Source organism: Eupeodes corollae, chromosome 2 (assembly GCF_945859685.1).
Source record: "Eupeodes corollae chromosome 2, idEupCoro1.1, whole genome shotgun sequence".
In the NCBI taxonomy this organism is placed as follows: Eukaryota; Metazoa; Arthropoda; class Insecta; order Diptera; family Syrphidae; genus Eupeodes; species Eupeodes corollae.
In genome coordinates this window covers 9,214,727-9,237,220 of record NC_079148.1, presented here as the reverse complement: position 1 = coordinate 9,237,220, position 22,494 = coordinate 9,214,727, and the positions used below count along the sequence as shown (strand labels likewise).

At 32.8% G+C, this 22,494-nt stretch overlaps 1 protein-coding gene across 4 annotated transcripts in view; it reads right to left on the bottom strand.

Moving 5' to 3' along the window:
- LOC129944278 (rhophilin-2-A) overlaps positions 1 to 22,494 on the bottom strand; it is a 125,144-nt gene that overhangs the window by 54,875 nt on the left and 47,775 nt on the right. The window contains exon 1 of one of the 4 annotated variants that reach the window (XM_056053616.1): positions 20,457 to 20,489. The exons of 2 other annotated variants lie outside the window; for them this stretch is intronic. In XM_056053616.1, the coding sequence (XP_055909591.1) occupies positions 20,457 to 20,474 (18 nt within the window). In that variant the 5' untranslated portion in view covers positions 20,475 to 20,489. Of the gene's footprint in view, positions 1 to 1,207; positions 1,274 to 20,456; positions 20,490 to 22,494 lie in introns of those variants that run through there. One more of the 4 variants, XM_056053614.1, reaches the window with a different exon arrangement.

Here is a 22,494-nt window from a genome sequence, read left to right as displayed (position 1 = left end):
TGAATTGGCCTCCAAGATCGTGCGATTTAAATTAAACGCCACGCGGCTTAACTATTTTCTAAATGAGTATGTAAGCTCGCTTGTTGATGATTAAAAAAGTCATCGAAAATTCGACCTCCAGATAACACTGCGACCAGAAGTCATATTGAAATTGAAATGCTGGGATATTATCTTTCGAAATAAGCTAATTTTATGTGAATTTATAAAGTTCAACTTTGTTTTATTCCATTTTAAAGTTCCATACTTTTAAGATATAGCCTTTACTACAAACACGACTGAAACTTAAATTTTATTTTCCCCAGTTATTGTGTACTCGTAGCGTGATTGTAAGTGCGTTGGACTGTCATGGTCTTGGCCTGTGCCACCTAACTTTTTTTCACGGGTACTGCCTCTTGCGAGGAATTAACAAATCCTTCAAGAGTAATTCTTGTCATGAACTGTAGGTCCCTTCCATCTCTGACAACATTACTGGCACACAGAAATGGTTGAGAGTTGTAAGTCACTAGGCCCTGGTTCTTCATGGACTGTTGCGCCACCTAATTTCGTTTTTTTTTAATTTTAGTTATTGTGAGAGCTGTCAAAATGTGACTGTCATTTTGACAGCTCTCACAAATATAAGTATATCACTTTTTTAAATATCAATTTTACCAAAATATTTCTATTGAAGTTTGTGGAAAAATAAGACAGAAATATTTTTGTAGCTACTAAACTTAAAACATTTTTAGGCATCTCTTACATAAATAATAAGTTATGTTTATTTCCTGTAGGGGCTCAGCCCGGATGCCTAATTTCCTTCAAAAATAAAACTGTCAATTTTGTTTTAAATGAATATATGATTTTAGTTTTTTGTCTCTACACTATTCACAAGTGTACGTCATCTAAAATGATGCCTAATTTTGATTAAAATTGAATGTTTCTTACTAATTTTGCCTTAAAAATGTTGTAAACGAAAACATTTATATCTTCTTTCATCGTTTTCGTTGTTAAATCAAAACAAACAACTAACCTACTTTCATACCATGTTTTTGTAACTTTTATATTAAAAGCTTGTTTAAAAATTCATGACAAATTCATATTAACCAACCAAATGACCACAACGGCACATTGCGACGCGACAAACAAATTAACATAAATACCAAAAACTTCACACGGTATAGCGTTTAAATAAAATTGGATTAAATTAAACTCTCATTCATTCATTTCATACCATTTGTTCCAGCTTCAGCAAATAGCCCATCGCTTTGTCCAAATCACTCATGAAGATTTTGCAAAAATGTATTATTATATCCACTTAATTTGCTTATATAAACTTCTAGCTACTTATTTCAGCCCGTGTAGGTGCTTATTAACTTTAACAGATCATCACTTCACTTCACTGAATGTAGAATCGTATTTTCAAATGGCAAATATATTTCCACAAATTATTCTACATAAACATCAGCAAAAGACACACATCTCGTCTTAAGATTACTCGCGTAATAAACCTGCTCTTATGGCTCAAGCTTTGACGATACGAAGCCAATATTTAGACAAACAAAATATAACTAGTAAAAAATCTAAATCTAATTTAAATCCGACGACCGAGAACGACGACGATGAGAGATGAGGAACAATGCGTCTAAACTCCACAACCGACTGAATAGATCTTGAGCTTCTTTACAGTCCGTTTGTACGGAAATGACCAATTCCTTGGAGCTTCTCGTTGTAGCCGTAGTAGTAGTCGGAGTCGTCGTTGTTGCCGTCATCGTCGTATGAACCTTAATTGCCATTCTCTCAGAACCTGCATTTCTCATCCAGAGGTCTTCCCCGTTCATTCGTTTGGTTTTGGTTTTGGTTCGTGTTTATGTGGAGTGGAATGGATGAATCTCTTGTGAAATGTGGTGGCTTAGAAAGATTCTTTCACCAAGATCAAAACAAAAACATTTCTTTGAGAGAAAAACTGAGAAGTAAATGGCGCATGCGGTTCTATTCTCCATGTGATCCACCACAACAAAATACATTCACTTCTTTTGAGTTTAAGTTTAAAAAAAACATAGTGGTCCAAAGAAATTGAAATAATGATAAAAATGAAAGGCTTCCAAATTGAGCACAAAACAACAAAGATAGTATCTGAAAACACTTTTCTGGAATAAATTTCAATCTGAACGCACTTATTGGAGAAATTAAGATTTTAGAAGCACTTATTTGAAAGAATTTTAAATCAACGCACTAATTTGGACTAGTTTTTAATTTGATAGGGCTTATTTATAAGAACTCAGAATCTAAACACACTTTTTCTGAAGAATAAAGAATCTGAACGCACTCATTCGGAAGAATTTAAAATCTGAATGTACCTTTAAGGAATCCAAATGGGTGTCATTTGGAAATTTGTTTTAATTTTACAGCACCCATTTATAATAACTTAGAATCTAAGCACACTTTTTCGAAAGGATTAAGAATCTGAACGCACTCATTCGGAAGAATTTAGAATCTGAACGTACCTTTAAGGAATCCAAACGGGTGTCATTTGGAAATTTGTTTTAATTTGACAGCACTCATTTATAATAACCCAAAATCTAAACACACTTTTTCGGAAGAATAAAGAATCTGAACGCACTTATTCGGAATAATTTAGAATCTGAACGTTCCTTTAAGAAACGCAAATGAGTGTCATTTAGAAATTTGTTTTAATTTGACAGTACCCATTTATGATAACTCAGAATCGAAACAAAATTTTTGGGAAGAGTTTAAATCTAAAAATACTCGTTCAAAATATTTTTAATGAATAGCACTTATTTGCAAGAATTCTAATTATGGAATTTCTAATCTGAACGTACTCATTTGTAAGAATTTTGAGTACTTTTTAGGAGAATTTAAAATGTTAAAGGACTCATACGGAACCATTTAGTATCTGAACGCACTCATTTAAAAGAATTCAGTTGATTCTTGGTGAGCATTCAGACACAGTTTGTGATAGTTAAGAAACGCTTTTTTTTTAATGTATGATTTTAATGATTTTAAGAGTTAGAGTGCCGGTTTTCGGAATAAGTTTCTATGTCTTGAATTTTTAGTTCTTCACTTAATGTAATAGGCGTTGCTAGTTTGCTAGAGTTATAAAACTAGTGGTTTACAAAGACTTGTGGTTTAACAAAAATGCATTGAGTTTCCGAGTCGAGTAGGTTTTCCGTCAAAACCGATATTTTCGCGAAAACTGGGTTTTGGATTTGGTGTCAAAAGCCTATAATACTGCAAAGTTTCAAAAATGACTCTCTTGACAAATTTTTTAACTTCTATCGAATGTTTATTTCTTTTTATTTCTAAAAATGTGTGTATCTGTCCCACTGTGCACTGCACTTTGCGATCAACCGAACGCGTAGTCCCCAAAGATAATCTTTTTTCCCCTGCTTCTTTCCTCTCTTTAATTTTGTTTCATTCCCATTTTTCTCACCGTCTCATCATACAGGTACCATTTGTAACGGTTAAGAGCTTCAGAATTGTAAATTACGAAAATGGGATACAACAAAACAAAGAAAAAGAAGAAGTAAAACAAAAACTGACAGAAAAAAAACTAAAAGAACCAACAAAAATGTATTGGAACTTTGCTGGATGCACTCTGCACCACTTCACTGTGCTATGCAGTGCATTCAGCCAAGTTCCAATGATGGTGGCATAAGAGAGGTATAGAGTAAAGATAACAATAATTAGATAATCTGGTCTTGAGATGCGACAAGAGAAAGAAGCACAAAATAGTTCGCCACCAGGTGGCGCAGCACTACTAGACGTTTATGCCTGCATATCCCTCTATACATGAATATGCGTTGCATAATAATTAATTATACAATGTGAATATAACTGAAAATATTGCCTACGGTGAAGAGAGCTTTGCTAGCGATTGATTTACTTATGTCAGGTGTATTATTTTGTTGTTTTTGGTTTTCTTAAAACAGAAGTAGTCCAATCACATCACGATGATAGTGATGGCGCATGGGAAATAAACCTGATTAAACCGTTCGTTGAATATATTTCATTGAAAGACGCAATCTGTACGGAATTCCATTTGTTATTGGGACAAATGATCGAATTATGATAATATGCTGCATCATTGAATGTGAGGTGAGTTCTGTCAATCAGTTTGTTAAAAGAAAAATGACTTGCAAATAAGTGGAATATTCAGGCATTAAAAATAAATTAATATAAAAAAAACTAGACTTAAGATCATCAGTAGTTGGATTGGATTAGGTTAGGTAAAATTTATACTGAAGCTTTCCATGCAAATATCGAATTAACGGCAAATGCGTACGGATAGTTTGAAAACAAATATATTTGTTTCCAGCATCTTCATTAAGAGCCTAAGATTATTTAATAATCGAACAGACTTTATTTGACGTTTTTGCAAACTGGACTTGTTCCTTTTCTACATACGATTAACTATTTTTACCAATAGTGTGAACTATTGACGTTTCAAAAATTAAAACTTATTACGATTTGTAAAAATATGACATCTTAATATCGTTCCTAAGCTCACTGTTGAAGTGTCAGAACGTTTCGATTTGAAACAATCAACAAATCAGCTAAGATGACAGTTTGACAGTACTGAGATGTCAAACTGAATGATTTTCCAACAATCAGTGGATGTGATAATACAATAATTATTAACCGAGATAATATAAAACAATCAAAACACATTTCTTCTTTTATCAAAACAACAAAGTGTTAGCATTTAAAATATATAAAGGATAGAAAAGATAGAAAGGTTTAAATTGTTAAGGGTGAGTACACAATTTGCATTTCACAATAGCATGGAAGAAAACAATTAAAATAAAAAGTAATGCGTCATTTAAACAATAAACTTACTTTCTTTTTGTGGAATCCTAGTAAATGAACAACAAATTCCAAAAGTCAATTGACACTTGAACAATTCTTTTTGACTTAACAACAATATTTCAATACAGTTACAAAAAGAACAGATCGCATTCAGTTTGATGAAGTGTCAACAAGCCGAAATGAAAACAATTTTCTTTTTTAAGGTTGCAATTACACTTAATTTTGACATAAATTAACGTTAAAACAACCTCCCCTGGGGTTTCCACTTGAATTGGTGGGGAGGCTTCCGATTAAAATGTCAGCTGATCAGCTGTAGATTTTTGATTTCTTAAGTCCTCAGCTTGTTAGCTGAGAAAGCAGTACAAGAGGCCATGTCCCCTCTCTAGTATAACCCCTTCACCTTCATAAAGCAGCTTTATCTTGAACGTTACTTCAGTAAGTACTAAGACGACAAAAACGGGTATCGAGAAAAAAACTACCAAAACTCTAACTGAAGACAGAATACTTCAGAGGAGAATACGAAACACTTAACGGACAATTCGACGCCTATCCAGCAAAGATCCGAACTCCTTAACAGGCAGGGGAGAAGATAGTGCTCGAAAGCGCTACACGCAACCTTAAGACACTGAAAGCAACGAATAAAAACAAAAATATAGGGACTAAGAACCTGATGAAGGAGAAGGAGATGGACCCTTATTCAGTGGCAAAAACGTCCAAGAGAACAAGGCAGGATGACAAACTTTCGGTAACGAAAAGATCACCACTGCTGGAGGCGCGCAAATTAGCCATTGCGAATTTTGGAAATCCCTAAAGAAAACTCTCAGAAGACTAATGGCAATTATTGGAGATGAGAATCCTGGATGAGGTTAACGATGTTATCGTTAATAGCAGGCCACCACCTCTCTTTGGGAACCTCAGAACCATCCATGGGTTCCAAGTTCTGACATGCGAGGACGACAATACTCTCGCTTTGATGCAGGACTTTGTCAAAAGAACGGTAGATCCCTGGCCCAACGTTGATCTTCGCTTAATCGGTCCGAATGAAATCAGCGACTTCGTCAAACCTAACTCGACTTTGTCAAACCTAAGACCTCCTTGTTCAAGAATCTGCGGCCAAAAGTGCCCTGAGACTTAGTCAAACTAAAGTCTGGATAAACATTTCCATAGGACATGCCCAGATCCTTCATAAAATTATGGGTCATAGCACTACAACAGACTATAAAATACCCAAACTTGATTTTCATAAACCATTCCAGGCTACCATCCCAAGCAGTGAGGAATAGACCGATAACATACCAAACTCCAGTGAGTCGCCAATAGCTATCTAACTGATGGCTCTAAAATGGACACTGGTGTAGGGCAGGCTTCTATTCTGAATCTCTCAAGTTAACCGCCTCGCTTAGGCTTCAAACTACAGTAGCGGAGGTCCTGGCAGTGACAACATCTGCTAAAAAGGTATCAATGATGGCGATACCACGAGCTGATATCACCTTTTACATTGATAGGCAAGTGACGATAAAAGCGATTACTGCAACTGAGGTCAAATCAAAGCTTGTTTCATGCTGCCGCGAAGAGCTTAAGGTTCTTGGCAGTACAACATTAGACTCTGCTGGGTCCCAGGTCACAGCGATGTACTAGGCAACGAGAAAGCCGATGAATTAGCAAGATTAGGGTCAATGCTTGACGTAAGCCAAGCTCATCTAGTAAGTACCTGTTATTTAAAACATTAAATCTCAAAAAGAATAACTATTAAGGCCTGAGGCACTACAAGAAAGATCTGGCCCTGTTTTAACAAACAAAGAACGGAAAGAATTCAGCTACACAAGGGTTCACTTCGATCACTTGTAAGCATAATCACCGGACTTAATCACTGTCCCGCACCCTCCCATCAAAGGAAGAAACTGCTTGGCAACTATTTCTTCGGGGATTTAGAAGAACTCTCCAGTACGTCTATTACTAACATTCTGAACTTCGTCAAAGCCTCTAAATGGCTTGACTAACTGAACACATAGGTTCTTCTTGTTAGCTTGAGTAGCAATACTCACGGGTATAACAATGGATCTGCATTGATCTAAGTGTGACGGTAAATACATCAACTGTCAAGTTGAAATATAATTTCAAGTAATTTAATAATAATTTTGACATCAATATCCTGTCAGTTAAAATATTGACAAGGTTGTAGAAATATTCGTTCAAACGATTCATTGATATGAAATCATTGACCCTACGCAAAGTTATTTCCTGTTGATTCAACGCATCAATTCTTCCTGACTTTAAACAGGATTTGTAAAAACATTTATTCAAGTTTTGAAAATAACAATGTAAAAAAAGATGGCTATTGATTTGGTGTCTGTCAAAATACTTGCTCTAACTGATTATCTTGACTAATAAAATTTCTCTATTAACTGCATTTTCGCATAACGAACAGATTTTCGTGATCATTTTTCTTTTGCGTCAATACAGAGTTTACAACCTGTCTTAAACAGGAAGATAGAGATGTCAAAATTAGCTTTAACAATAAAACAAAAACTGAACATTCCGAAATGAAAAAAAAATTGTTTAACAAAGTTAACTTCCTTCTTGTGTTTATACGATGCGGTTGGAATTTGAACGGCATGCGCACTTTTATCCCATAGTCTCGTCTCACATTGATCACAGATCATTAGCGGTAACATTAATTTAAATTGCTGGCTAAATCCCAAGTTAATTGCGACAATTAAGCCCACAATAACAAAGAAAAACAAAATAAGAAAAACACCCATCATCCATCCATATAATATAATTACTTTCAGTTATGCTTTGGCTTATTATTTCTTCATTTTTTGTTCTCTACTCACAAAGAGCTTATAGTTGATCTTTCACACAATAACGCATAAGTGGTAACACTCTTTTTCACCAACGACGGTACGGCGGCGGCGGCGTAAACAGTTTAAAACGTGACACTAATGTCGCGATACCGTAAGTATGAATGAATGGCGATGGTTTGTATACGTTTACCGGCCATTTTATACCCGGTCACCTACTCGTAAAACTTTATGTAGCTGTTACGTATTTATTCACGATGCAAGACTTTTCTTTTTTATTACATAGCACTCTCCGAAAACGGGGAATTAACAGTTGTTTCCGCTAAAATTGCGCACCTATGTATATGCAGAGGACCAATATGGTACAAAGAACTGTCATATTGACAGATACCTGTCAATATGCCTATACTTCTCTGCTTCTTCTTTACTGTGTTGGTCGTTCAGCTTGCTATCTTTCTTAGCTGTCTTGACTGATGGTCGTCATCAATTAGAGCCACGCAAAATTGCATGGAAATGCGGCGTGCTGCTTCGACTTTGGCGTCGGCTTCCAGTGTTCCCAATAAAATATTTATAGGCTATACTGTTCATATGTCCACAAAGCGTGCTGAGTGCGTTTTGCCATCATCATCATCATCGCCGTCAGACTTATAAAGAAAACCAGACTATGCATCCACAGCTGGTCAAAGACGTAGTCGAAGTCCAAGTCGAAGCCATTTTCCAATCAATATGTGATGCGTATGGATGGTACGAGTAGAGTACATACTGTTGAGGCGGTAATGTTATTTTGATTGCACATTGATTAAAAGCAGCGTCTTATATTTCTTACCTAGCTACTGGATTCTTAATGTATTTAACTAAATTAGACGCTCGTTGTTGCTTTTGCTGTATAAAAAATAAATTGAGCTATCAAAATACAAGAAAACAGCTCAAAAGACTTTTATATAAAAACAAGTTTAGATTTAATTTGGCTAGCTTAGCGAACGGTTAAAAGGAACTTAAATTTTACTACTATTTAAAAAGCATTTTTATTCAATTTGTAATAACAGTTATTTATAAATATTAATATTAAGAATTTTTACTTCAAAGATCTTAAACTAAGATTTCATAAAAATATTCAAAGTGAAAAGGTGATTTTTAGAGAAAATGGATGACCAAAAATAAAATTCCAAGAATCGTAAAGAAAAAGAGATTATTTCTTTTCTAATATGACAAAAAATCCCTTAACATAAAACTTCAAAATAAATAAATCACAGAGTTTTGAAGTTCAGCTTTCATATAAACAAAAAAAATGATCAACTGTCAATTTGACGTAAGTAGGTTTGATACTAAAATGGCTGGCCTATAGTTGAATCCGTTGCTTGCATATACGTATACAACTGACAGCTCGATTTATTACACACGCAGCCCATAAGCAGTGCACTTGAAGGACGCAACTCAAAAAATAGCTGAAGTTTTAACTTTTCTTTCAAACAGTTTGGTTGACATTTGGCGTTTTTCTATTTTAGTTCAGAGCTGAGCAAGGAGCAGAGTCTGAGCGAACAGAGTAGAGTAGAGTTCTGAGCAGAGTATGTTTAGAGCTCTCTGATTCAATTATAAAACAGCTTAAGCACTTAACTGTCATGATTTGAAATGTCAAATGATATATTAGTTTATTGACGTCTGTTTGAAGGCATTCAAAATTTTCTTTAATCAAATTAATTAAAAAAAAAAACAGTCATAGCGTTGGTCCATTTGACGCCTGAGATAAATTTGATTCATAACTTTTATTGTTTTGACGATGTTTTTTTTTTTAATTTCCCGGCTGTCAAATATCAACTTGTTTGTGTTCAGCATTTTACTCCGTTTACTCTGTTATTTTATGCTGAGCTCACAGAGCACGTGTTGAACATGTTTAGAACTAAAAAAGAAATAGGAATTTGAAGCTCTGAACGATCAGAGCTCAAAAGAAACACAATTATTGTTTTGACAGTTCGAGTTCTGCTCTGAACTAAAAAAGAAAAACGTCAATTAAGTGTCAAAAAAATTGGCTTGTTTGATACGTTGCGCCAAACTCTTTCTGACTTCTGATTAGGTTTGTTTACTTAAGTTCAAGGTGTTTTATTTGTGCACTCAAAAATCCACTTCTTTTAAAATTGTGTATGTTTTTAATAAATAACTTGTATGGACCGTAAATTGAAGATGTATATGAATAAATAAATCAAGCTAGTTTACGTATTGCTAATAATAATCATTGTGAATTATTTTATATGACAGCGATGTTTAATCTTTGGTTTTTTTTTTGGCTTTCTTTTTATTTAACAAAGTGTTTGTGCAAACGACAAGGTTTCATGTGTCGAAAATCACATAACTTAATAAAAAGAAATCAAACTAATAAACTCGATAACTGAATTTTTTTAAACAAAATCCGAAAATGAGCTCATTATTTCTTACATTTTGTAAATTATTCTAACAATTTTTAAGTTTGTTTGAATGCATCAAACGCAAAATAAAAAGTTTAACTTTTATCAGTTCTATAAAATACATACTCTAAAATTTCTCAGTGCGCTTTGGGTTCAAGAAATTGAACAGACCTATTTACTTGATTTAAGCTGTCAAAACAACGCCACATATTAATTGGCTGCGTTTAATCTCAGACAGGTAGGGTATCCGGAAACCATTTTGTTAGTGTTTTACGTTTAAGGAAACAACTGATCCAAAATAGCTGGGATGTCAAAAAATGACAAGAATTTCTGGCATATGTGGGTATCTGACACAACAGCTAGTTTAACATAGGGTACAATTTAAAGGAATTCGACAATTAATTTAAATTTTTTTTTCGATAAAAATGATATTAATTGATAAAGTATCCCATTGAAATTGTTGTTCTGAAATAATTTTTTACCTCGTAATCTAAATGTTCGTCTGTATTTTGTGACCATCTTAAAATTGTTTTTATGTTCTCATTTTAGGCACCCAACTCGTTCAATAAGGTATTTAAAAACCCACATATCTGGGATAGAAAATCTCACTCGAGATTGAACGCTACCATTGAGTTTTCCAATTTATTTTGTTGTAAACGGTTTCCTTGCAGCAACGCATACGACGCATTCGTATGGTTCAGGAGATTTTCTTTACTAACTTTCCAGTCAGCTTTCTATAAACGTTGCCCCAATTAGAAGACAAATTTTTGACAGCTGGCCAGAAACTAAAAATCTTCAAGTCCTTAATGATGTATGAACCCATCCAATAATTCAAGATCGGTTCGATTTTTTTAATCAATCGGTCTAAAATGTGTGTCAAGACCGGAATTCTCTTAATTCAGGTGATGGAAATTTTTGGGATTTTTCTACAGCTAATGTCAATTTTTCTCATTTGGATTCTTCTTTCTGTCAAAAGTAGTAAACGAACCTTTTCAAGTTCAGAAACTCAAAACAAAACATATAACTGTGTATTGTGACAGATGAATGTAGTTGGTAACTATGACAGCTTTTAATTTTTGGTGTTTTTTTTAAGAGCTTTTTTAACTTTAATTTATAATAAAGGCCAGATATCTTAGGATAAACTTTTTGTTATTATGATGTGGTTGATCATTTTTATCATCTATGTTTTAAATATTATTTCTGGCCAGTTTTTCACCAATGTTTTCAATAAGTGTTCTATGGAATTCACGAACAGATACATTTTTTTTTCAAAGTGAATTTCAACAATTTGCAATTCTTTCGTTATTCTTGATTTATGTTGAATTGGTAAGCTTACCAAACAGAAACGTTAACGCAATTAGACAACCTCATCTGTCAAACCATGCGTTAAAAGAAAACAATCGATACAATTTCAAAAATCTTGTAAAAAAATTTTACAGCTGGTTGTAGTTGATAACTTTGACAGCTGCTTAAATATTACTTTCGAGAAAAATTGTCAATACTATTTGGTCACCCTATAGATAATCCAGCCAATGAACGAAAAAAATTGCCTTCACCTCCAAAAAATCCAACAGTTTTGAAACTTGGCACACTTATTAAGGGATGTCTGGTGATGACACAAAAAAAAGTCTCCAAGAATCTGAGGTGAGCTCTAGCGGCAGTTAAGGGAAACACGGAGTTCGTTTCAGTTTTTCACGTTTATCTCGAAAACTATTTGTTGTATCAAAAAAATTTGTTGCACAAAATTAAAGCTCATTAAATTTTATAAAAAAAGCTTTTAATAATTTTTTTCTATCTCTTATAGTTTATATAATAACTCTAGCGGCAGTGAAGAGAAACATACGGTTTTTTCGGTTTTCGGGTTTATCCTGAAAACTATTTGTCGTATCAAAAAATAATCTTCTACAAAATTAAAGCAAAAACTAAAATTAGTCATCTTTTCTCCACCGTCCGAATATAATACACTTTACACTGCATTGCACTATGCTGGCAGTTTGTGTTGCAAATTTGACCAAAAATGCCTGGAGGTAAAAGTAAAGAAATCATTTGTAGTACCCATGGAATGATAGTTAGTGCGTTGGACTGTCATGCCAGAGGTCTTGGGTTCGATCACTGCCTATGCCACCTATTTTTTTCAAGGGTACTGCCTCTTGCGAGGAAATGACAAATTTTCCAAGAGTAACTCTTGTCATGAAAAAGTGCTTTCTCAAATTAGCGGTTCGGATTCGGCATATAAACTGTAGGTCCTCACCATTCCTGACAACAGGAGAGAGTTGTAAGTCACTAGACCCTAGTTCTCAACGGACTTTTGCGCCACCCAATTTTTTTTTTATATTGTAAAGAAATCATTGCAGCAGCTTCATCTTAGTCCGTCTATTAAAATGCTTAGTCAGATTGGGTGGATTTCACCAGTTAAAGTCCTATATTGTTCCAATAGATTTTCTGATAAGTGGAAGTGGCCTGCAAGAGTTAATGAGTAGGTACTATATTTACGCCCCGGTTTTTGTTGAAAAGATGCTGCAAGAAAAATCTTTCGCTAAAGCAGTTCGTGTTTTAATAATAATAATGGAAGAATTCGACATAAGCCAACATGAATTAGAGGAAATCCAAAATCTCATGAAAAATTTTTTGATGAGTCTAATTCAATGTGTGCACTAAAACAACCCTTATTTGATCCAATAGTGAGAAACTACAAAAAAATCTTAATAAACTTAAATCTAATGGACCAACAGCAGCCTTATGGATTCAGTTAAAGATTTAAAGATTTTATTCACGCTTAGCGGTCTGCCGAATGGAGTGCCCATATTAACTGCGTGAAAAACATGATTTCCAAGCCGCCAGACACTTCTCGTACGCCAAATCATGTCACCTGTGTTTGCAGGACTATACGATTGGATACTCTTATGCGTGAAATGAAGAGTATAGAGACATTGCAAAGCTGTCAAATTGGTTCCAAATTCATCCTCCTTTTCTAGTTACAATTGAAATCATGTCAATAGCAAGTGGCATCGTTGGAGATTGAATACTACATTTTTTTTGTACAATTACAGACGTGAACAATGCATACCATATTTTTTTAGGATATTTAATAAGTCTTTTTTTTCTTGATAAAAAAAGGGTGGTGTCCTTAAATGCCGATAGAGTTATTTTAGAAGCTAAAACAAGTACAAACAAATTAGCATCATATTTCCTTATGACATGTGATAAGCTTTAATTTTGCGCAAGATTATTTTTTGACGACAAATAGTTTCGAGATAACCGTGAAAAACTGAAACAAACTCCGTGTTTCTCTTAACTGCCGCTAGAGCTCACGTCGGATTCTTGGAGACTTTTTTTTGAGTCATCACCAGACATGCTTGTTTTGAACTTTTCAAGATTCTCGACTTTATTCAAATCCAGGGGACAAATTAAACTAAAATTATTTGTATTTTTTTTTCAAAAAGTTAAGCAAACAAGAAATATAAAATTAATATGTACAAAAAAGAAGAAGAAAGGAACATTTAAATTATTGAATGCCCAACCCATAATATTAAATAAATAAGTATGTACAAATATCTTATTATATTAAGTTGGCAATTATTCAATTTCTTTTTTAATTTATTTACCACAACTCTGAATTGCTAATTGCGCTTATTTAAACACCAACAACAACACAAAAAATTAGCAATAATTTGAATGGTTTCAATGTCAACTATCAGTGCTAAGTATTTCTTGATAGCATTAATTTTTTCGCGTTGGTCTGGTGATTGTCAACATGCGAGTTGCTTTATAAGAGGCCATTAATGTTGTTGTTTTATTAAATGCATGAAATAATAAACAACAAGAAAACAAAACACGTGTGGTGTGGGGCAATTGACGGTGCGGTGTTGTGAATTTATAGACAACAATTTATTAGTATTATTAATATTAATATGATTTATAGTATACCTACTTAAGTTGGGTATTGTTGGAGATTTTGAACATAATCCAAAGTACTTATTTAATTCCTAAGTGTGTATATAATAAATGTTTGCATTATTTTTCTTGTACTTCGTTGTGCAAAAAGCATTAAGGCATTGATTAAAGATTGAGTACAAATATTTTGTACATTTCAGTATTTTGCTGATTAAGTATTGGTTATTATTCCACAAATTCAAATTAATGCTTTTGTTAATAAATAAAACAAAAAATCAGTTGGATTATCCAATGGTTCGTTTATCAAATTTAAATTATTTTTTCATTCAATATTTATTATTTTTAAATTTGTATCTTAGAAAAACACCTGGCTGCAAATGTTGGTATTAGAAGGTACTAGGTCATAAGTTGGTATTTCAATAAAAATGTAAGAAAAATTCAAATACTTTAAGCGTAAGTTAAGAAGAAGAATTTTATAACTCCCTGAAACAAAAGAGTTGATGTGCGAACTTTTATTTTAGTGTGATGCTAAATAAATCAATGTTATGAGTTCACCTCAGCAACCAAATTTCATGAACTACTCTGTTCTTGAAATATTACTTCTTCGTCATTATTACCCGTATTTTGTTGGAGAATCTATCAATAGTATGGAAGGATTTTACACGAATAACAAAAACAATATCCGTAGTATAGATACTACCGATAAAAGTTAAAGTAAAATCTTACTACGTATGGGTTTTTGACATTTATACGAGTCTGATGCAAATAAACAAACCATAATGCTTTATCTGTAAAACCAACTCCTTCACACAAGTTTTTCTTTATACATTTTGAATCGACTCTGATCCCCGACTGGAATCGAGTCAAATCAAGTTCATTTCAACTCGATTCAGTTATATAAAGAATTGAGACGAGCTTCAAGCTCGCTTCAATAATACATGTTAAGTTTTTTTTAAGTTTTTATTTTATGTCAAAGCTTCAATTGTTAAATTAACTATTTTTATAGAATCTCAATTTCTACATGTTTTCTTACCATTTCTTTTTGAAAATTGTATTAGTTTTAATTAATTTTTTTTGCTGAAGGTTATGTTAACTTTTGATTTTCACAAAACTTTCTTCTATTTGTGTGTTTTTTTATTATTATTCTGACAGATATTCTTTCATTTGTAACAATTTTTTGAATATCTGGCTACTGCGGATGCGTTTTCTTTGCCAATTTTCTACTATACTATTTATAGATACCAAAAAACACGGGTATTAAATATATCAGGGATGTAACATTTAAGAGGTAATATTTAAATTGATAGAATAAAAACCTTACCACTTATTTTAATAGGTTCGTAAAGTCAGAAAGACCACCATCGAAATTTTAATGATGCAGGAATGTAGGGCTCTTTTTATCAGAGAGAAAAAACTAATCGAGAGAACCAACTTCAACGGTTGCTCTCTTTTTGCCTTCAAGCTGTGATTTGCACACCAACTTGCATGTGTATTAACTCCATTTAAAAAAATTGTGGGGACAAATACTTATGCAAGAAGATTTGCATACTCACCACCTCTAAAAAATTGGGACCAGTTATTAAAAATGGCGGATGTAGTAAGCTGTTTAGAGGTGTTCAAGAAAATTTAAAATTGTGGATGAACAACTTTTTGGTATTCTCATTGTGTTCTTTTGGGAGTAATATCATTCGAATATGAAGTGAAATTAATTACTTTTGTTAGGTGCCAAAACAATGAAGATTTAGAAACAATTCAAAATTATGGCTGAATCACGAGCACGCTTCAGCTTCGGTTCACCTGACGTTTACGATTTCAGCCAAAGGAATTCAATGCGTGCTATCAAAATGGAGCTTCGTCCTTACGTTTCGTTTGACAATTGTAAGGAAAAGAACGTAATGTGACTGCAAACGGAAGCTTTAGTTCAATTATCTGAACATTTGCTTTGTCTGACAGCTCAACAGCTGTAAAAAAAATGTCAACAAACAAATTATTTGCTCTTTGGAGGGATGCAATAATAGAAATGTCATTCCAAGCAACCTCAAAGTAGGCCCACCGTAACGCAGACGAAGCCGAAGCTGAAGAGTGTTTGTGATTCAGCCATTATGCATTTAGAGAAATATTAGTTAGTTATTTGAAGCCAGTTTTAATCGTTAAGTAAGTAAAATAAATTAGGTGGTGCAACAGTCCAATGAGAATTAGGACCTAGAAACATAAAGTACTACTACTATTATTTTTTGTTATTATAAGCTGCGTTTAATTTTTTCGACCGTTGAAAAGTGCAAAAAAACTCAGATTTGTTTAAATTTTCAGAGTTTAGCAAAACGAGGGTTGCAGAATGTATACATGGAACATTGAAAACATTTTTATATACTCATCTCTTTTTTCCATTCCTATTTTATTTGTGTGTACTCGTTGTTTATTTTCATTACATTACTCAAGACATTTCCAAAATTTAAAAAACAAGTGATTTAAGTAGAGAGTAAGTAAATAAAAGACCTTCCACTTGTTACTTCTGTTGCCAATTTTCATTGCATAAGATTTGTGAATAGGTGATAAACTATACTTACTGCTTTCCACTAAGCTATAGTGTGTTGCTTTTAAAGGCTTAACTACATAAGCCGAAAAGTACTTTTGTACAAAAGTGAACATATTTGTATTCTCGCTAGGTCAGTGGTTTTGTGAAAAGAATATACAAATTCGTTCTTCAATTTAGGTCCTTTGCATCATTTTTATAAGTTTCCTAAATTTTTAGGCTATTCATAAATAAATGTTGAGTTAAGAGCTAAACCTGAATAACTATAAACATAGAAAAAGCTGTGTTTAAGTGCTTATTATCGCAGCTGAATTTCATAATTGATTTTTTTTTGGTATATAACAAGCTGAAAAAGTAATTCATGACAGATAAATGTTACGTTAACACTAAGTTCCAAAAAATAACGATTGATACCGCAATTGCAGAAGATATGGATATTTTATATAAATATTCCCGATAAACTGTAGAACTTTATTTTTCCGACTTTTATAATTCCATGCCGTATATTTTACATAATAAAGTAGTTAAGTTTTTATTAAGGTATTACTATTGAAATAAACATAACATACATTTATACAAAAACATGTGCTCGTTTATTGTTACACTCTTTTGGAACACATCCTTTCATTTTTTGGTTGTTAATGCCATCTGTCTGTAATTCAGAGAAATAGAAGGAAAAAACAAATTCACAACGAAATTCACCGTTATAACGTTTACCGTAATTTATTGAGAAACGAAAATTTGTTGATGGAATTTATTTGTGAAAACGTTTTTGAGTAAAAGTGTTTAATTTACCGGTTTTTTAAATTATTTCAACAAATATATTTATAAAACTGTACAGTGAAGTGATACACTGAAGGTTTTTCTCTCTCATTGCTCTCCGAGGTGAAAACATGTATACACCGATACAAATTCAACACGCTATAAAAAATGAGAGTATCTAAAAGGTTTCAAAGGGACGGAGAAGGGGACGAGGAAATTTGACTCTCTCGATTAGTTTTTTCTCTCTGCTTTTTATGTTAATTAAACATTCTAAGCCCGAGTGAGCATACAAAAAATCGCTTTCCCTTCATGCCTGTGGTGTTCCCGGCTTTATGTCTGGAAACACCACATCTTAAGATTGATAAGTAAAACAATACTAAGAATAGAATCAAATGCTAATTTTATGGTACGTATAAATTTGTAATTTTAATATACTTTGACGCTTAAAATTAAGACGGAGAAAGGCTTTCTTAAAAAAACTCCATTTAAAAAAAAATAAAACTCGATCGATCTTAAAAATAAGGTGTGGTTTTCAACTTAATTTTCAAAGTCAAATGTTAGGCTTCACATATTTTAAAATACATTTGTTTTCTTTTTTATGATCCTAGAAAGTCACCAAACCTTTGAAGTTTTCGACTGTGTCTTTAAAAGTTACAATTCGGCTCGAAAATAGTACTTCCTTCATCGTTATAGTTTAGAATCTTAACTTCTGTATTTCAAAAGCTTTTGATCACTAATTCAAAAAACATCAATTTCCGATTGCGCATGAACAATTTTGACTTTTGTTTTATTATAAAAAGGTGAAAATATGCATCATCTCTTTTTCAATAAAACTTCGAATATTAACAAATGCAGCTCATTCATTCTTTAAAATTTTCGACAATGTACTAAACGATACACTAAATTTTCTACAACATCTTTTTTCTTTTCTCCCCTTTTAACTTTTTCAATCATCGATAACTTCTCTGATAGCGAAATAGTTTTGCGCTTCGACATTTTGACAACAATTCTCGAACAATGCCAACTCAAACAATTGACCTGTTAATATGCATAACGTTTCTACTACACATCTATGCATACATTCATTCACTTTAAAAACATTCTTCCCAAAACGGGGAGTTCCCTTTTAAAATAAGGAATACAAATCGTTAATAACTTTGTTTTAAAATTTAAAAAATTGACATTTCGTTTTGAAGAAACAACTCTGCTTTCAGACCACAAAATTAGTTCCTTATAAAGAGAATTTCGCTATAGAGAATTTCGTTATAAAGAACCTAATTCATTTGGGATATTTCTTAAGGGGAACAAAATGAAATTCGCTATAGAGAGAATAAGGATATAACTAAATTCGTTATAAAGAAGTTTGACTGTATTTCGAAAAATATGTTTCAACGAATTTCAAAGAAATTATTTTGGAGAAAGTTTGGCTAAAATTTTAATTAAATCTAAATTTTTATAAAAATAGTTTCAAAATATATTTCGTAACTTTTCCAAAGCCGCCTTGCTAAAAGTATTCCTTAGTTTTACTTTCACAACCATTCAAATCTTGAAAAATTCTCTAATTGAGCAGCTGTCACTTTCGTAGCTGTCAGTTTTTGACATATAGCAAGTAAACTAAACGATAATTATGGCGGTTTTCATGGGTAAATTTGGATTTCCGTCAAAAATTGATTTTTTCTTTCGTGGTCCATGGGAAATTATTGCAATTATTTTGTTTTATTGTCATTGTTTTAGTGATCGTGTACGTGTACGTGCCGTACGGCTTTGAAATTTCCATCTTAACATTTTTTAATATTATATTAGTATAAGTGCAAATAGGGTCCAGAAAAAAACCCAGATCTGCAGATTTGACCCTAAATCAAAAATAAATGAATTTATTTTGACCAATGGAATGCAAAAACAAGAGTAATTTATACTTTGACATATCTAAATCACGATTAAATTTATTTATTTTACTCATGGAAAACCCCATAGGTATCTTAAGTGGCGCAACAGCCCGTTGATAACTAGGTCTCAGTGACTTATAACTCTCAACCATGCCTGTGTGCAAGTCATGAGATAGAGGGGACCCACACTTTTATGTAGAATCCAAAGGGCTAATTTGAGAAAGCACTTTTTATGACAAGAACTACGCATAGACGCAGTACCAGCGAAGAAAATTAAGGTCGCACAGGCAGGATCTGCCCCCAAAACCTACGGCATGTCAGTCGTACGCACTAACCATCACGTCACGGGTACTAGTTAGCAAATTATAAAACCCTCGAAAAAGAAGTAAAATTGAAACTATTCACTTCAATAGCAATGACAGTTTTGCAACACAGTTCGCAGTTCTTAGTTTTGGAAGAAACATTTTCGGACCGTGTTATTTCTCGAAGAGGTGATCACAATTTTCAATCAAGATACTCTGATTCAACTTTTCCGTTTTTCTTTAAAGCTGCGTGAAAAATCTAGCCCATGACAATGCTGAGCGATAAATTTAATGGCTGCGCTACAATGGGCCTGCTTCGAGGTTGCTTTGAATGACATTTCTATTATTTCATCCCTCAAAAGAGCAAATAATTTATTTGTTGACATTTGTGTACAGCTGTCAGACAAGCAAATGTTCAGATAATTGAACTAGAGCTTCCGTTTGGAGTCACATTACGTTACATTACGTTCTTTTCCTTACGATTGTCAAACGAAACGTATTTGTGATTCAGCCATAAGATTTCGAGAACATACAGCAGCAAATGTCCTAATAGCATTGGTAAATTTCTTAAAGAGGTTATCGTAATGCAGCAGTAGCCGTGGTAGCTATTAAAAGTCTGATATCGTCGCAAAATTGTAAACTTCATAATTTTGGACTTACAATTAAGTATACATTCATTGTTTCTTTTAAAAAACACAATATTTTGATATATTTAAAAATGAAACTTCTTATCGGAAAACAATTCAATTTGATTCATACTTTATTTTTGTACATTTTGAAAAATATTTTGTTAAAAATGTTGAAATACACAAAAAACGTAAATTTAAGTTTGACCTGTGTCACCCCCTCCCCCTTCAAAAGCCCTTCTAATACATTTTAATTTTTTTTTCATAACCTAATCTAATTTATCATTTTAAAATCAATTTGCTGAGTTGTTAAAATTTTGTTTCATCAGAAAATTATCACGTAACGACAACAAACCATTTGAGTTGAACAGCAATTTCCGTTCAACAAAAACAAAATTATAAATAAATAAATTAAATTGAATAGCAACTCACAATAAAGTTACTTACTTTGAACTTGGCCTTCATGCATTAAAATGGTATCAAATGTAATTAAAAACCAGTAAAACAAAAACATTCAAAACAAATCGTGCTTACCTGTAATAAAAAAGAAGAAAAAAAACAAAACAATTAAAATTTTTTCATAAATGAACGAATAAAAAACTAATGAATAGATAGTTTATAGGTTATATACTTCAACTAATAAATAAACAAAATGTGAACAAAATATTGCGATCTTAGCAAAACAAAAAACTGAACTTAACCTGAGATTTAATAAAAAGGAAATCATTTGAATTAAATTTCCCAATAAAAAAGAACTTCCAACAAAATTAAGTTTCTTTTTAATTTCTGTAAGAATCTCAGCAACAACAAAACAACAATTCATTCAGAGACATAATATTATTTATAGAATTTTGCTCACGCTATTTTATATTGCTTAATTACGTGGCTCTAAAGATAATTGTTGATGCGTGATATTGTGTATTGCAAATTAGAAAAAAAAGATAACCTATAATAATCTAAGTCCAATCAAAATCACATTCAAGCCTAATAACTTGGATTAAATAAGTAATTTGTATAAACAAATGAAGGGCCGGACTAGAGACTCAAAAATGGGTAAAGCATTCAAAAACTTATATAAGTGTGTTTTTTTGGTATTCCATATATAGTACTTAAAAATTGGTACTACTGAAAGAAGATCTGTCAGAATAATAATAAAAACACACAAATAAAAGAAAGTTTTATGAAAATCAAATGCAAAAATTAACTTAGCAAAAAAACTAACTTAGACTAATAAAATAAAGAAAACATATGGAAATTGAGATTCTATAAAAAAAAGTTCATTTAACACGTGTTTGAAGGAAGGGGTTTGTTCGTAGAGTACTACAGTAACATGTGGTGTTAAAGCGAGTTTGCTGTCATACCTAATCATTTTAAAATGTTCGTGTGCAGTGGAAACACCAAAAAGATTTATTTAATCTAAATTGAGATAAACCTTTGGTGGAAACATAACAAAACTTAATTATCTTTTCTATTGTTTTCTCTTGCAAAATAAGCCCAGTTAGTCCATTTTTATTAACAAAACTAAATAATATCAACAGTAACAAATTGATTTTTTCCCCAATGGAAAACACAAACATAATTCCAAATGCACAACTACTCAACGAACACAGCCATCGAGAAAGAAATGCAATATCAATTGTACCAACATTTGAGAACAAAATGACATAAGATCTATTAGAGACTCGTATAAATGTCAAAAACCCATCCATAGTAAGATTCTACTTTGACTTTTATCGGTGTTATTCATACTATAGAATGGATATCGTTTTCGTTATTCCTGTAAGATCCTATATTTTTACAAATCATGTACACAAAAAATATAAAAACTTCACTAATTTGTATAACATTTATTATTTAAGCGTTATCTTAGAAGTGGTTATTGGTTATAGTTGGAGGACTGGGGGCCTTGAGCTGTCACATCAAGTACTTAAATTACAGTCCCGTTGATATAATAGCCTAATACTGTTCTTGGCTCTATGTCATAACTTGCTTAACTTATAAGCGTGGATTTTTGATCAAGGAACAACATTGCAACACCAAACTTATGTTCCATGTGTGTTGGGCTAACGACCCGGCCACAGCAAAAAAAAGTCATCAAACAATGCACATGTTAGGCTCGTTTCACACTACACGGTTTTGACCGCATGGCAAAAAACCGGACGGCGACATTTTGTTAGAGGTACGAAGAAGAGCATATACGCTTTCATATTATACGGTCACGGCAAAATGCCGGTGCCGTGCCGTGCCGTGTAGCAACCGTCTACTGCCACTACAGCATACGGCAGCCGGACGGCTCGAAAAGCTTAGTGGCGTACGTGGCGAAATGCATGTTTTCACATCATACGATTTTGGTTGTGCGGCAGAGCTGGAACTAAACCTGTGAAAAATATACAAAGCACAGGAACCCTGGATATATCGTGTTTTACCGTACGGTTAAAACCGTATAATGTGTAATTAGCCATTGATCGATTTTATGCCGTCCGGT